This window comes from Cervus canadensis, chromosome 2 (genome assembly GCF_019320065.1).
Source record: "Cervus canadensis isolate Bull #8, Minnesota chromosome 2, ASM1932006v1, whole genome shotgun sequence".
In the NCBI taxonomy this organism is placed as follows: Eukaryota; Metazoa; Chordata; class Mammalia; order Artiodactyla; family Cervidae; genus Cervus; species Cervus canadensis.
In genome coordinates, this window is record NC_057387.1 from 47,875,406 (window position 1) to 47,891,725 (window position 16,320).

At 33.6% G+C, this 16,320-nt stretch overlaps 1 protein-coding gene across 1 annotated transcript in view; it reads right to left on the reverse strand.

Annotated features, from left to right (window-relative positions):
• Positions 1-16,320, reverse strand: part of CCDC18 (coiled-coil domain containing 18) — a 126,814-nt gene that overhangs the window by 1,956 nt on the left and 108,538 nt on the right. Inside the window, exon 28 of the mRNA XM_043460617.1 lies at positions 7,799-8,266. Within this exon, the coding sequence (XP_043316552.1) occupies positions 7,799-8,266 (468 nt within the window). The remainder of the gene's footprint in view (positions 1-7,798; positions 8,267-16,320) is intronic.

Genomic DNA, 16,320 nt, shown 5'->3' on the forward strand with positions numbered 1-16,320 from the left:
GCTTTTCCATGTAACTAAAAAACTAAAAATTTCAGGATAATGGCAAGGGAGTGATTTGAAGTGATAGACCATCATAATACCTAGGTTAAATGAGAAAATGAATAATAAGAGTAGGTAATAGGGGATTTACTGATCACTTACTATTGCCAGGTATTGTTCTAAGTGCTCTAAGCATATTTGACTTAATACTGATAATAACCATTTAAGGTATGTGCCATTATCCTATTTTATTACTGAGGAAACAAAGGCACAGAAAGATTAAATAACTTGTCCAATGTGACACAGTAAACTGGTGGCAAAGCCACTGGTTCAGAAGTAATCTGGTTCCAGAGCCCACACTCTTGACCTCAACATTATACTGCCTCAATGATAGCAGTTATTGTCTATTGGGTACTTACTCTATTCAGGTAGTATACTAGTATTTCATGTGTGTTATCTAAATTTATCCTTGCCATAAGCTTCTAAAGCTATTGCCTCTATTTTACATTTAAGGAGACTAAAGTTCAGTGAGTCAGTAACTAGCTCAAGGTCATCTGCTTTTAAAAGTGAAGAAACCAGGATCAAATCCAGATCTATACGATCTCAAAGCCCGTTTCTCCTTATTCTAAATATCTAAATTCTTATTATTGATATAGAACTCATGAACAATTAAGCCAGATATTGTAAGCATGTAAGTCAATGAATTTTATCAAATGTATATATACCTGTGCTGTGTAACAACCTAATCAAGACAGAACATTTCTATTATCCTAGGAAATTTCCTCTATCCCTTTTCTATTCAATGTCCTGCCCCTGAGAGACAAGCACTATTTTGATTTTTATTATATATTGGTTTTGTTCGTTCTTAAAAGTCATATAGTATTTAGTTTTATGTATAGCTTTTTTCATTCAATATGTTTTTGAGACTTATATATGTTATCCTGTATAACAGGAGTTTATTCTTCTAATAGTATTTAAATGTATGAATGTATCAGGCTGTCTATTTATTCTTTTTTTTTTTTTTTTATTTATTCTTATATTCATGGACTATAGTTTTTCCAGTTTTTGGCTACAAATGAGAAAAGATACTATGAACATGAATGTACAAGTCTTTTGGTGGACAAATGTTTTCATTTCATTTCCCTAAATACCCAAGAATGGTATTGCTGGATCATATAACAGATGTAAGCAGAAATTAAAATGAACTGCCAAAGGATTTTCCAAAGTGATTCTAGATATTCCACATCACTTTGCATTACCAGTCATTTTAATATTAGCTATTCTTTTTTGTTGTTCATTTGTTAATATTAGTTATTCTAATTCTACCCATTTAGCCTGTTGGGGTTTTATTTTCATTTTCTTAATGACTGAAGATGTTGAATACTTTTAAATGTTCACATGACCACTCACATATATTATTCTTTGAAGTATCTAAGTCTTTTACTTATTTTTAAATTGGGATTAAAAACTTTTTTAATTTATGTATTTTTTTCTTTTTTAAAAAATTTTTTTGAGTACAAGTTTTATGTCTCATATATTTATAGCTCCTGCTCTGTAGTATGCATCTTCATTTTTAAAAATAATTTATTTCATTAAAGCGGGCTTAGGCTGTACAGGCTCTTCTCTAGTTGTGTCACAGGGGGGTTACTTTCTGTTGCATTGAGTCGGATTCTCAGTGTGGTGGCTTCTCTTGCGAGCACGGGCTTTCGGGCACAGGCTTCAGTAGCTGCGGCTCCCAGGCTCCAGAGCACAGGCTCAATAGTTGTGGCGCATGGGCTTAGCTGCTTTGCAGCATGTGGGATCTTCCTAGATTAAGGATCAAATCCATGTCTCCTGCATTGGCAGGTAGATACTTTAGCACTGAGTCACCAACGAAGCTCTCATTTTCTTAATGGTGAGAGATTTGAAAGAAGTTTTTAATTTTGATCAACTAATTTATTAATTTTTATAACTAGTGCTTTTTGGGTCCTAAGAAATCTCTACATACTTCAGAGTCATGAGGTTATTCTATTCATTCTAGAATTTTTTTACTTTTAGCTTTTACATTTAGGTCTATGAGCCACCCTAACTTAATTTTAAAAATATGAGGTAGAGGTTGAGATTATTTTTTCCCCTTTGGTTTCTTCAAAAATTCCATCATAATTGGTTAAGGACTTTCCTTGCAAAATTGAATTATTTTGGTGCCTTGCTGAAAATCAATTAAATATATACCTTTACATATTGTATATGTAAATACATATTAAATCATATAAATATATAAGTACATAATCTGTTCCACTGATACATTTATGAGCTCATTTTTGGATCTACTGAATTGTAATTTTATAATAATTCTTGAAATTAGGTAACACAGTGTAAGTCTTCCAACTCTGTTCTTTTTCCAGATTATTTTTCTACTCTTAAGTCCTTAACGCTTCCAATTAACTGTTAGAATCAGCTTGTTGACTTCTTCAAAGAAAAAGAAAAAAACCTATTGGAATTCTGTTTGGGTCTGCACTGAATCTATACATTAATCAGTTTGGGAGAGAATTGACATCTTAGAAATAATGAACACCAAGCATGTGATATATATTCTCTATTTCTTTAAATCTTTGTCTTAGCAATGTTTTGAACTTTTTAATATACAGGTTTCATGTCTCACATCAAATTTTTTCCTCAGTACTTTATGTTACTAATGGTTGATATGAAAAAGTTTTAGTGATTTGAATAGAATATCAAACCAGACACAGCATTCCCTTACGCCAAAGCCTAATCAAGGCCCTGTGCTGTGCTGTGCCGAGTCACTCAGTTATGTCCAACTCTTTTTTTTTTTTTTTTAATGTCCAACTCTTAATTAAGGCCTGAATGCTCTTCAATTCTGTAGAGGCTGAGAGGTGAGGAAGTTGCAGAAAAAAAGTTTGAAGCCAGCAGAGGCTGGTTCATGAGGTTAAGGGAAGATGCCACCTCCCCACATCACATTACAGGGTGATGTAGAACAGAAGCTGCAGCAAGTCATTTAGTTAAGGAGATCTAGTTAAGATAATTAATGAAAGTGGTTACACTAAACAACAGACTTTCAACGTAGACCAAATAGCCTTTGATTGAAAGAAGATACCATGCAGGTCTTTCATACATAGATAGAAGTCAATACCTGGCTTCAAAGCTGCAAAGACTGGCTCACTTTCTGTCAGGGGCTAATGCAGATGGTGACTTGAAGCCAATGCTCATTTTCCATTCTGAAAATCCCATAGCCCTTAAAAACTATGCTAAATCTACTCTGCCTGTGCTCTGTAAATGCAACAATAAATCCTGGATGGCAACACATCTGTCTACAACATGGTTTACTGAATATCTGAATCCAACTGTTGTGACCTACTGCTCAGAAAAAAGATTTCTTTCAAAATACTACTGCTCATTTACAAAGGTCTTGACCACTAAGAGCTTGGATGGAGATGTAAAGCTAGATTAATGTTGTCTTTATGGCTGTTTAACACAACATTCATTCTGTAGCCCACAGATCAAGGAGCAATTTCTAGTTTCAAAGAGTTATTACTTGAGAAATAAATTTTTCTAAGGCTATAGCTGAGTGATTCCTCTGATGAATCTAAGCAAAGCAAACTGAAAATCTTCCAGAAAGGATTCACTATGCTAAATGACAGTAAGAACATTACTGATTCAAAATATCATTACTGAGTCAAAATATCAATATTCACATGAATTTAGAAGTTAATCCCAACCCTCCTGGATGACTTGGAGGTGTTTAAGACTTTAGTGGGGGAAGCAGCAGGAGAACTAGAATTAGAAGTGGAGCCTGAAGTATGTCAAGGCTGTATATTGTCACCCAGCTTATTTAACTTATATGCACAGTACATCATGCGAAATGCCAGGCTGGATGAAGCACAAGTTGGAATTGAGATTGCTGGGAGAAATATCAGTAACCTCAGATACGCAGATGACACCACCCTTATGGCAGAAAGCAAAGAACTAAAGAGCCTCTTGATGAAAGTCAAAGAGGAGAGTGAAAAAGCTGGCTTAAAACTCAACATTCAAAAAATGAATATCATGGCATCTGGTCCCATCACTTTATGGCAAATAGATGGGGAAACACTGACAGACTTTATTTTCTTGGGCTCCAAAATCACTGCAGATGGTGACTGAAGCCATGAAATTAGAAGATGCTTGCTCCTTGGAAGAAAAGCTATGACCAACCTAGACAGCATACTAAAAAGCAGAGACATTACTTTGCCAACAAAGGTCTGTCTAGTCAAAGCTATGATTTTTCCAGTAGTCATGTATGGATGTGCTGCTGCTGCTAAGTCACTTCAGTAGTGTCCGACTCTGTGCGACCCCATAGATGGCAGCCCACCATGCTCCTCCGTTCCTGGGATTCTCCAGGCAAGAGTACTGGAGTGGGGTGCCATTGCCTTCCCCATGTATGGATGTAAGAGTTTGATTATAAAGAAAGCTGAGTACTGAAGAATTGATGCTTTTGAACTGTGGTGTTGGAGAAGACTCTTGAGAGTCCCTTGGACTGCAAGGAGATCCAACCAGTCAATCCTGAAGGAAATCAGTCTTGAATATTTATTGGAAGGACTAATGCTGAAGCTGAAGCTCCAATACTTTGGCCACCTGATGCGAAGAACTGACTCCTTGGAAAAGACCCCGATGCTGGGAAAGATTGAAGGCAGGAGGAGAAGGGGACGACAGAAGATGAGATGGTTGGATGGTATCACCAACTCAATGGACTTGAGTTTGAGCAAGCTCCAGGACCTGGAAGCCTGACATGCTGTAGTCCATGGGGTCGCAAAGAGTCAGACATGATTGAGCAACTGAACCAAACTGAAGTTTTGATGGAACTGCCACAATCTCAAGATGAAAGAATTGTTACTTCTTATGGATGAGCAAAGAGAGTAGTTTCTTGGAATAGAACCTACTCCTGGTGAAGATGCTGTAAAGCTTGTTGAAATGACAACAAAGGACTTAGAATATCACATAAACTTAGCTGATAAAGCGGGATTTGAGAGAATTGAATCCAGTTCTGAAAGAAGTCCTACTGTTGGTAATGTTATCAAACAGCACTGTATGTTACAGAGAATTGTTTGTTAAAGAGCGAGTCAATCAATGTGACAATCTTCATTGTTGTTTTATTTCAAGAAATTGCCACAGTCACCCCTAACCTTCAGCAACCACCGAGAGGCAAGATCCTTCACCAAAAAAAGATTATGACTTGCTGAAGGCTCAGGTAATGGTTAGCATTTTTTAGTAATAAAAGCATTTTAAAATTAAGGCATGTACATTGATTTTTTTTTTAGACATAATGCTACACAGACTAACATACATAGTTATGTAAACATAACAAATTATGTTTGTTTACTGTGATTTAATTTGTTTCCTGCTTTTTTGCAATGGTCTGGAACTAAAGCTGCAATATCTCTGAGGTATGCCTGTAATATCTACTTTAAAGATTGTTATGTGGATTAAATGAGTCAATAAATATGAAGAGCCTAAAACAGTGCCTGATAAGTGGTAAACATTTAACAAAAGTTAGCTATTATTAGTACAATTATGAACCTGTGGCAGAATGAGCTCTAAATTCATATTACTTCTTTTAAAAATAAATTATCACTAGAAAAATAAGCAAATAATATGGCAGTCTGATTGAAAATATGTTATTCAATGTACTTATGCATTTTAATAATGATTTCTAAGTAAAAGATAAAGGAAAGTAGCAAGTTCAAACCAGAATAATGAATAAATTGAATTAATTTTCACAAAAAGTATAAGTAAGCTTTAAAAGAAAGAACTTTCTTTAAAAATCTTAAAATATAAAATTTATTTAAAAGCAATAAAATAGCAGTTTATATGAAGTAGGAACTACATATAATAAGTAAACACTACACAGTACCAAAACTTCCACTTTTCATCACATCATTATCTTCTTTTAACTATAAATTTTCTCCCTGGAATAATGCAAAATAATAAATTATTATTTGAAATCATCATTTAACATTAAAAACCACTGTAATAATCAGGGGCATAATTTAAAACAAGAGTGGAGAATATTTAGTCAATTGCAAAAACAAGAATCAGAAAGTCAGTAATGGATTGCATGGATGCAAACAATTCTGGTTGGGGGGTGGTCAGGAGGGAGTGAAAGATTAAATTAAATTGATAAAGTCAATGAAAAACAGAAGAGAGAAAAAAAAGAGAAGAGAGAAAAACAGAGGGGGAAAGAAAAAAGACAGGACAGAAATGCTTGTACAAAGCAGCAGCACAATATAGAGAAGTAGAAACATAGAGGGAAATGTCTCAGGAGATTCTAAAACTACAGGTCAAATATTCTTGTCATATCTTGATCTTTACCTGGGCTAGGAATTTGAAAATTTTATCATGTCTCTAGGTATTTACTTGTACTCCCACTTCATCCTTTTTTTCTCAATTCTTATTTTTCATCTTACAGCATGGTATACAGACTGTATTTTGAAAACTGCTTTTTTTTTGTTAAAAACAATACTTCTTTCAAGTTCCTGATAAACTGTGAATCAGCTAATTAACTCACAACACTTCCACTGCTTTAAAGCAGGAGTTTTTAACTTGACATTTGTGTGAACTCTTGAAACCTGTGTTCAAAATTGTATGTGTGTGTAACTTTTTGTGAGTTTCTGAAGCTTTTGTCAAAACCTGAAAGCAAAAGCAAAATATTACTCTGCTAGAGGCTCTATTGTGAATGGAACTGACAAAATAATTAACCATTATGAAAATCCAAGAAAGGAAACTAACAATGTGGGATCTCAGTTCCTTGACCAGGGGGTGAATCCAGTCAAAGCCTGGAATCCTAACCACTGGGCTAGCCGCTGTGCTTAGTCGCTCAGTCATGTCTGACTTTTTGCGACCCCACAGACTGTAACCTGACAGGCTCCTCTGCCCGTGGGGATTCTCCAGGCAAGAATACTGGAGTGGGCTGCCATTTCCTCCTTTAGGGGATCTTCCCAACCCAGGGATTGAACCCAGGTCTCCCGCATCGCAGGCAAATTCTTTACCATCTGAGCCACCAGGGAAGCCCATTATGCCAACAGGGAGTTCCAAATTAAGTTCTTTTTAATCATGTAAGGAAGGATGTGGAGAAATGAATAAAAGCTCCAACAGTCTGTCTTGGATCCATTCAAAAAACACTTTTTAAACATTGTAGGCCACCAAACCTACTTTGATATGCTTGAAACGAGGAAAAGGGACATTTCAAAAAAGGTGAAATTACCTGAAAGAATTCTTTATTTTTGTGTGCAAACTATAGATTAACTGCTTATAAACAATGTCAAGTAGTCTGTAATGTATGTGTAGCAGCGATAAAGTTGCCTCTTCAGTATGGTATGTTCAAGAAATAATGGAAGTAGAAAAATCATGTGAATATGATATTCTGAGTCACTATGGAAGCCTATGACCAAAACAAAAGGCTACCTTAATAATCTTTACTAGAATGGTTTCGAGGAAGTCCAGGAACACAACTAATTTTAGCACTCCAAAAAACATTCTCCAGTACTCTGGAGTTAAAAATACTTTCCTAATATGAGGTAGAGTTAGTCTTTAATCAAGTATAGAGATTCTACTTAATCAAATATTAGCCTATTTTAATAAAAATTAATTTTAAAAGCTAAATTTTCAACTCTACTTGTCTAGGTAAAAGTGTTCTGAACTTACAAGGAGTTTTTTCATACTTTCAATAATTGTGCACATCACCTAATGACATGAGTATTTTATTTAAATGTATGTATTTTTTCCTTAAAAAAAGAAAATGATCCTCATTGGAGACAAATTATTATAACTTCTAACGTAAGTTACATACCTGAGTTGAACCAGCACCTGTTTGCATAGAAGATTTTTTTAATAGTCGCACTTCTTTGTTTATGTATCTTAGCATTCCACTCAGAGTACTGAAGTCATTATTCTCAGAATTATCATCATTGAGGTCATACGTGAGAGGTTTAAATGAGTCTGACTGGGTATAAGTTAGATCTCTCTGGCTTTCTTCTAATGTTGAAGGTTGTTCCAATTGCATTTTTTTTAAGTCCTGTAGTAATTCTTCAGAAAGATCTTCATCACTATGAGTTCTGAAACTAAGATCACTGGCACTAATAGAGCGACGTAGTTTTCTACACTTGAAAAAAGCTGTGTGAGAATGCTTAGCTAATTTTGAATCTTGAATATCAGGCGTAATTTCTACTGGAGATGTAAATGAGGCTGGTAGAAATTTGATGTCTTCTGCCCTTTCATGTCCAGAAATTTTGGCTTGTAATCTGGTTAATTCTGATTCCTACAGAAAAATTGGTACATAGTAGGTGCTGATTACATATCTGTTAAATAAATGAATTACTTAGAAAATCATAGACTTAGAAGTCATCTAAGTTAAACTTTGTTCTAGTACAGTACAGAAATCCTTTTTATAACAACTCGTGAGGGTTGTTAACTACGTTAAAAGTACGTAGTTAAAACTATGTAGTTCAAACAACGTTAAAACAACATTAAAACCCTTCATTTTGGGACAATTATCTATAGTCATTAGCATTTGTTTAAACTATATAAGGAATTCCATGAAAACTGTATGTTCCTCATACAATTTTTCTGAGTATTGATGATAATATAAATTTCTATTAAAGACTGAAATCTTACATATAAATTTTTTTTTGCAAAAGTATAAAAAAGTACATAATCATTTGTCAATCTAACATATATACACATAAAAAACAACGTCCTTCAGAACTTCTAATAGGAAGTAAATGCATATGAGCTACTCTGCTGTATATGTCATCATCACAAGAAATCTTTACTAGAAAATTTTTAAAGAAAAGCCTTTAAATAATTAATGTTTAATAAATCAATCCTTAATAAATAAACTTTTCATTTCTGTTTTTCCATGTCCTTCATTTGTGTCCTGTGACCCAACTTTGGGATCCCAAGAATTGAGACTGCATACACTGAAAAGCGATCAAGTCAAAAAAATTAAGGGAGGACATTTTAATTTCAAAAGTTATACAATATGTACAATAGTCCCCTGTTCAAATACATTCTCCTTTTCTTACAAATATCCATAAGATACATATTTCTAAACCAGTCACTTTTAAACTGATAGCTTCTATTCTTTCTAAAAATACTGTGCTTATAGCTGAAACTGTCATAACCACAGTGTGCATTACAAAATGCATATTTCACTTCTGCTGTCTTTATACCACTTTATTCTAAGCAAACTTGATTTATAAGTGGCAGAAATGACAATTTTTTCAAGCAAATTTTGTATTCACATTCTTATAACCACAATCATTTAATGAAATAACTATCAAGTTCACATATATAAGGTCATGTGCAGTTTAAGTTTCTTTTAAACTTCTGTGTGTTATCCAGTCACACTAAGAAATGTGGTATCTCAGATAAGTAGGATTCCATTTAACTTAGAGTTCAACACCTAACTTTCATGAAGAAATGTAGTAAACCAAATACATTAAACATAATTCAACTTTTTCTTAAGACTCAAAGCAGCTCACCGTTGTGGTCCTTACTGTAGCAGGCCATACTACACTGATGTTTTATGGCCTTCAGAAAATGGATTTACCTTTGCCCTTACTCCAGACATACTCAAATACTAGAGTACTTTTTAGGCTATTAAACTGAAAAGATCAGTTGCCTCAGTGTTCTTCTCTTCTCCCTCACTTCTGTTTCTGTTCTCTTGTCATTTACTGCTGCTTTCAGTGAATAGCTTTCCACTATTTATAGTTACTTTTAATTGTTACATTTATGCCAGCTTCTGTTCTTCTCTTAGTTTTTCTTCTTTTTCTCTTATCTTCCTTAACTTCTCTCCAAACTGGACCTTAGAGCCAGCTTAAATTGACTTGGAGAGCTACTGTCAGAAAACAAAGAAATTCTACTTTCTGCCTGCTATCCTGGCTAATCATGGTACATGTTCTAAGATCTATGTATCTATAGTTCATTTAAGAATTGCTGCTATTCTGAGAATATTTTGACAACTTTCTAAGTAGGTGAATTTACACACTTCTGAATAATTGATAAGTGCAATACCACCATATTTATCTCATTGGTAATATCTAACAAGTGAGCAGAGATTACTACTAACAAGTGACAGAGATATACTATGCAGAATCTCTAAAATTTTTAGATTCAATTTTTTTGCAATGAGGTTTTATAATTTCATATAAATGTTGTAAATCCCCAGAACACTAAGTATATTACTATTTCAATAAAAGTATAGAGGGTTCACCTGAAACATAATTTTGGATTTTGTTTATTCAACTTTCCTGTAGCACTATGAATATTAAGCATTGAAAAAGAAAAAAAAAAAAAAAAACACATGTGTTTGGCTGTGCTAGGTCTTAGCTGCCACACATGGGATCTTTAGTTGCAGCATGAGAACTCACTTGTGGTATGTAGGATCTCGTTTCCTGACCAGGGAAAGAACCGAGGCCCTGAGCACTGCGAGTGCAGTCTTAGCAAGTGGACCACCAGGTAAGTCAATATCAAGCATTTTATAAAAGGAATTTAAGTGCTCAGCATAATAATTACAAGTATTTCTATAGTAATAATTGAGTTTCTTTGCTTTTCGATAACTTCCACTTTACTATAAAATCATTTATTGCTTCACAACTATCAGTGGGGTTGGTCTTTTTTAAGGTCTTAGCTGACAATCATACATATTGGTAATTTGAACTAATATTAAATTATTTATATGCATCATACTGATATTAATTCCAAATTCAAGAATAAATTGCCATGATCAATAGGGGTGAATAACTAGCAAGAGTCTATCTGAAAAATCACATATGTACTCAAAACCAGTAAAAATATTTTTTAAATATAATCTTGCGTTTTCTAATGATAGTGATGATGATCCAGGATCTCATGAAAACAATGGAGAAGATGTAAGAAATGTTTACCAAAGGTCTAGAAGAACTAAGGACAAACAAGCAGAGATGAACAATGCACTAGAAGGAATCAATAACAGAGGCAGAAGAACAGGTAAGTGACCTGGAAGACAGAATGGTGGAAATCACTGCCACAAAACAGAATATAGAAAAAAGAATGGAAAAAAAAAATGAAGACAGTCTAAGTTAATGCAACAACATTTACATTATAGTGATCCCAGAAAGAGAGAGAGAAGGGACCCAGGAAAATATCTGGAGATAACAGCTGAAAACTTCCTCAATATGGGAAAGGAAATCGTCAACCAAGTCCAGGAAATGCAGAGAGTCCCAGGCAAAATACAAGGAGAAACACACCGAGACACACAATAATCAAACTGATAAAAATTAAAGACAAAGATAAAATGTTAAAAGCAATAAGGGAAAAATGACAAATACTCCTCAAGGGAACTCCCATCAGGTTATCAGCTGATTTCTTAACAGAAACTCTCCAAGCCAGAAGGGAATGGCATGATACATTAAAAGTGATGAAAGGGAAGAACCTACAACTGAGAATAATCTATCCAGCAAGACTCTCATTCAGATTTGATAGAGAAATCCAAAGTTTCCCAGACAAGCAAAACTAAGAGAATTCAGCATCACCAAAACAACTTTACAAAAAATACTAAAGGAAGTTGTCTAGGCAGGAAACACAAAAGAAAAGATCTACAAAAAATAAACCCAAAACAATTAAGAACATGGTAATAGGCCATACGTAAAATAGGTAGCCAACGGGAATTAGCTGTATGGCTCAGGAAACTCAAACAGGGGCTCTGTATCAACCTAGAAGGGTGGGATGGGGAGGGAGATGGGAGGGAGGTTCAAAAGGGAGGGGATATATTTATACCTATGGCTGATTCATGTTGAGGTTTGACAGAAAACAACATAATTCTTTAAAGCAACTATCCTTCAATAAAAAAATAAATTGAAAAAAAGAAAATGGTAATAGGATCATGTGCTGTGCTGTGCTTAGTTGTTCAGTCGTGTCAGACTCTTTGTGACCCCATGGACTGTAGCCCGCCAGGCTCCTTTGTCCATGGGGATTCTCCAGACAAGAATACTTGAGTGGGTTGCCATGCTCTCCTCCAGGGGATCTTCTCAATCCAGGGATCGAACCTGGGTCTCCCACATTACAGGCGGATCCTTTGTCAGAGCCACCAGGGAAGCCCAACAGAATCATAGGACCATACATATTGATAATTACCTTAACTATAAATGGATTAAATGCACCAATCAAAAGACATAGACTGAATGGGTGGATGAGAACATGTGCACATATGCACTTCCACTTACCATATCACTCTATGCCCAAAACTATATGTAATTATTTCATATTGTGAGGTTAATTATGAGGTTCCATTATGGCTTGCAATTGTAATTATTTTTTATTTTTTGTCTGGCTATCGACTATGAAAACTGATAAACATCTTTCAGTATTATGATTATGTAATTGTTATTTGCTTAATACCATTGTATCATGATTGGTCAACTAAAAAGAACAGAATTTTATATCACTAAAATTACCATTTAACAGAAAAACTTGTATTCACTTTTTAAAATCCAGATGCACAATAGAATTATCTTGAAATTTTTTGAAAAATAAAAGTGCCCAGGTATTGCTACTCTTCTCCAAAGTGCCAGATGTATTTCTAATGAATAGCCATGTTTAAAAACAACTGAACTATATGATGATGATATTTTACTTTTATATAGTTTGATTCATGTTTTCTGTTTCATAGTCAATGCTCTCATTTCATTTAGCTTATGTTTTCCAATTTCTCTCTTTTTTGTTGTTTCTCAAGCTGTTATCAAGTGTAGTAGAAAAGCTTTTTTAACATATATATATAGTATGTATAATATATATATTTTAGAAAAATTGTGAATTTTTGCCTAGCTAAATTTATGACACTTTGATTCTACTTGGTTGGTTTAGTATGAACAGAATGCTAGAGTTCTAATTTATATTCACTCAAAACTTTGATATAGTGTCATGTATTTTGGCATCTAGTATTACTGGTAAAAGTTCAGAAAATGTATTATCTTAGTGATTTAAAAAAAAATTTGAATGAGGCTTGAAACTTCTAATCCAATTCTGAGAATATAAAGAAATACTATGTTATTTAAAAAACACAGGAAATTAACAAGTGATACAGTGTTATTAACCAATGTACAGATGATGTTCAAATCTCACAAAATCTTATGCTGCCCATTATTTGTTTTCATGCCTCATTCAAGACTCCACATTGTATTTAATTTCACTGAGCCACTTCAGCTGCATGCAACAAATGCTGGTAAATTCTCTTTTCATTTTCATTCAATTACAAACATTTTCTAATTTTCCTTGTTATGGCTTCTTAGATACATCCATCATTTAAAAGTTGACATTAAACTTCCAAATTCATGGGATTTTTAAAAAAGTATCTTTAACATTAATTTCTCATTTTTATATTAATTTCTCATTAAATGCTTTCTCCTCTGCAATTACCATCTGTTTTTTTCAGTCTAACATTATTGAGGCTTTTTTTTTAAATTGAGGCTTTTGATGGCTAAGTTGAAGCTCTCTTTTGGTAAATGTCACATTGCACTTGAAAATATATGGGTTATTTTCAAATATCCTTGATACTGATTTCTAACATAATACCACAGTGATAACAGAACTGACTCTATGATTTCAATACCTTTAGACCATGAAATTTTTGAACATTGTTTTATGTCTTTGGATATGTTTCAGTGTCTCCTAGTTTACAATCTATGGGAACTTGAATATAATTTGTATCCTACTGATGTGTGAAAATGTATAAATCTTAATTATATTTAATTGGTTCACAGAGCTTTTCAGGTCTACTATATCCTTCTTCTCTGTATACTCATTCTGTTAATTTTTGAGAGTTTGATATTGAAACTCCAACTAAAAATCTTAATTTATCTACTTAAAAAATTATAATATATAGTATAACTATATGTAATCTTGTTCTGTATTTTCCAAGTCTCCTGTAAATGAGTTGTCATACTTTTATAGTTCAAAAAAATTTTTTAAAACCCTCTAAAGTAAACATCATGATTCAATTGGCCAGGCCAAGATGGCAATGTAGGCTCCTTTCATATCTCCTTCCATGTACAAATGATGAAATCTACAACTATACAAGGAACAATTCCCTTTGAAAAAACTAGCTGAGAAACATCTACACATTGGGTGAATGAGAAAAGCCCACATCAAAACTAACAGGAAAGCTGGGCTTCACTTTTGCCACAAAGGCCATGCCAAGCACAGGCTATACAATGGGAAGGAACACCTGGCTTCCAGTTTCTTCCTGAAGAGTAAAGGGCTTGGATCCCACATGTAGTGTTCCAACTTTTAAGACTTCCATGTGAGCAATGGGTTTTCGAAACACTTAGCTGTGAAAGTCAACGGGGCCTGCGTCCCTGAGACGCACAGGATTATAGCAAACAAAGAAGCAGTTCTTAACAGGCTTGCAAGGATGTACCATGGCTAATACCTTAGAATTCAGTACAGAAGAAGCAAGCAAGATATGCCCATCTTCCAGTCTTTCTCCAAAATAGGTCTATTTTCATACTTTAAAAGTTTCTGCCCAGAGGTCAGGCTTCTATTTTAGTATGCATCTGGGGCACCTGTGGTGCTGGAGAAGACTCTTGAGAGTCCCTTGGAAAGCAAGGAGATCAGTCAATCTTAAAGGAAATCAACCTTGAATACTCTTTGGAAGAACTGATGCTGAAGTTCCAATACCTTGGTCACCTGATGTGAACAGCTGACTCACTGCAAAAGACCCTGATGCTGGGAAAGAGTGAAGGCAGGAGAAGAGGGTGACACAGGATGAGATGGTTGGATGGCATCACTGAATCATGGACACTGAATCACTGGACATGAACTTAGGCAAACTCCAGGAGATGATGGGGGACAGGGAAGCCTCGTGTGCTGCAATCCATAGGGTCACAAACAGACACGACTTGGTTACTGAACAACAAACAACAAGGGGCACCTGAAAGACCAGGGAGGCCAGAAGACACTTTCTCTACCTTCTCCCTCAAGCCTGTTCCAAATTACAAGTGTCTTCCTGGACTTTAAGCCGGAAAAGTAACAAGGGACAAAGAAGGTCATTATATAATGCTAAAGGAATCAAGCTAACAAAAGAATATAACATTTGTATATATTTTGCACCTAAGAAACACAGGAACACCCAAATATATAAAATAAGTATTAACAGACCAAGGGAGAAAGAGATAAACATATATTAATGTAGGGGACTTCAATACCCTAGTTTCATCAATAGATAGATCATCCATACAAAAAATCATTATGAAAACATTGGACTTGAACCATAAGTTAGACCAAATGGACTTAACAGTTACAGAACATTCCATCCAACACAGGGCAGAAGTGTACCTATCCTTCTCAAGTGAATATGGAACATTCTCCAGGATGGATCATATGTTAAGTCATAAAACAAGTCTTAATAAATTTAGAAAGATTAATAAAACAAAAACAAATTTAGGAAGATTAAAATCATATCAACCATCTTCCAACCACAATGGTATAAAACCAGAAATTAATTACAAGAAGAAAACTGGAAAACCCACAATTACGTGGAGATTAAACAACATGTGATGTAACTACCATCATATCAAAGAAATCAACAGAAAAAATAATAAAATAAATAAATAAAAAATAAACAAATAGTAAACAAAATAGTTATAATTATTAAAATAAATAATTATTATAAATATATTAGATAATTATATATTATATATTATCACATATTGTATATATTATTATAACAATCATATAGTTATATTATTAATGTTAATTATTAATATTAATATATAATTATATAATGGTTGTATGTACATAATTCTATAATGATGTATATAATTATATAATGACTGTAATATCATTATATAATTATATACATATTATATAAATATATCAATACTAACTAATATATTAATTTACATATTATATAATTGTTATAAATATTATGCATTATTATAAATATTAAATAAATAATAAATAAAAATAAAACAAATAAATGAACAGAAAAATAAAAAAAATCTTCAGACAAATTAAAATAGAAATATAGTAAACCAAAACTTACAGGACATAGCAAAAGCAGATGCAAGTGGGAAATTTATAGTGATAAACACTGTATTTATATAGTAAGGAACAAGAAAGACACCAATAAAACAACCTAAATTTCTACCTTAAAGAAACAAAAAGGAAGAACAAACTAAGCCCAAAGTTAGGTGAATGAATGAAATAAAGATCAGAGTGGAAATAAAGAGACTAAAAAGACAATATAAAAGATTAATGAAACTAATAGCTGAGTTCTTAAAAAAGATAAACACAATAGACAAACCATTAGCAAGGCTTAATAAGAGAAAAAGA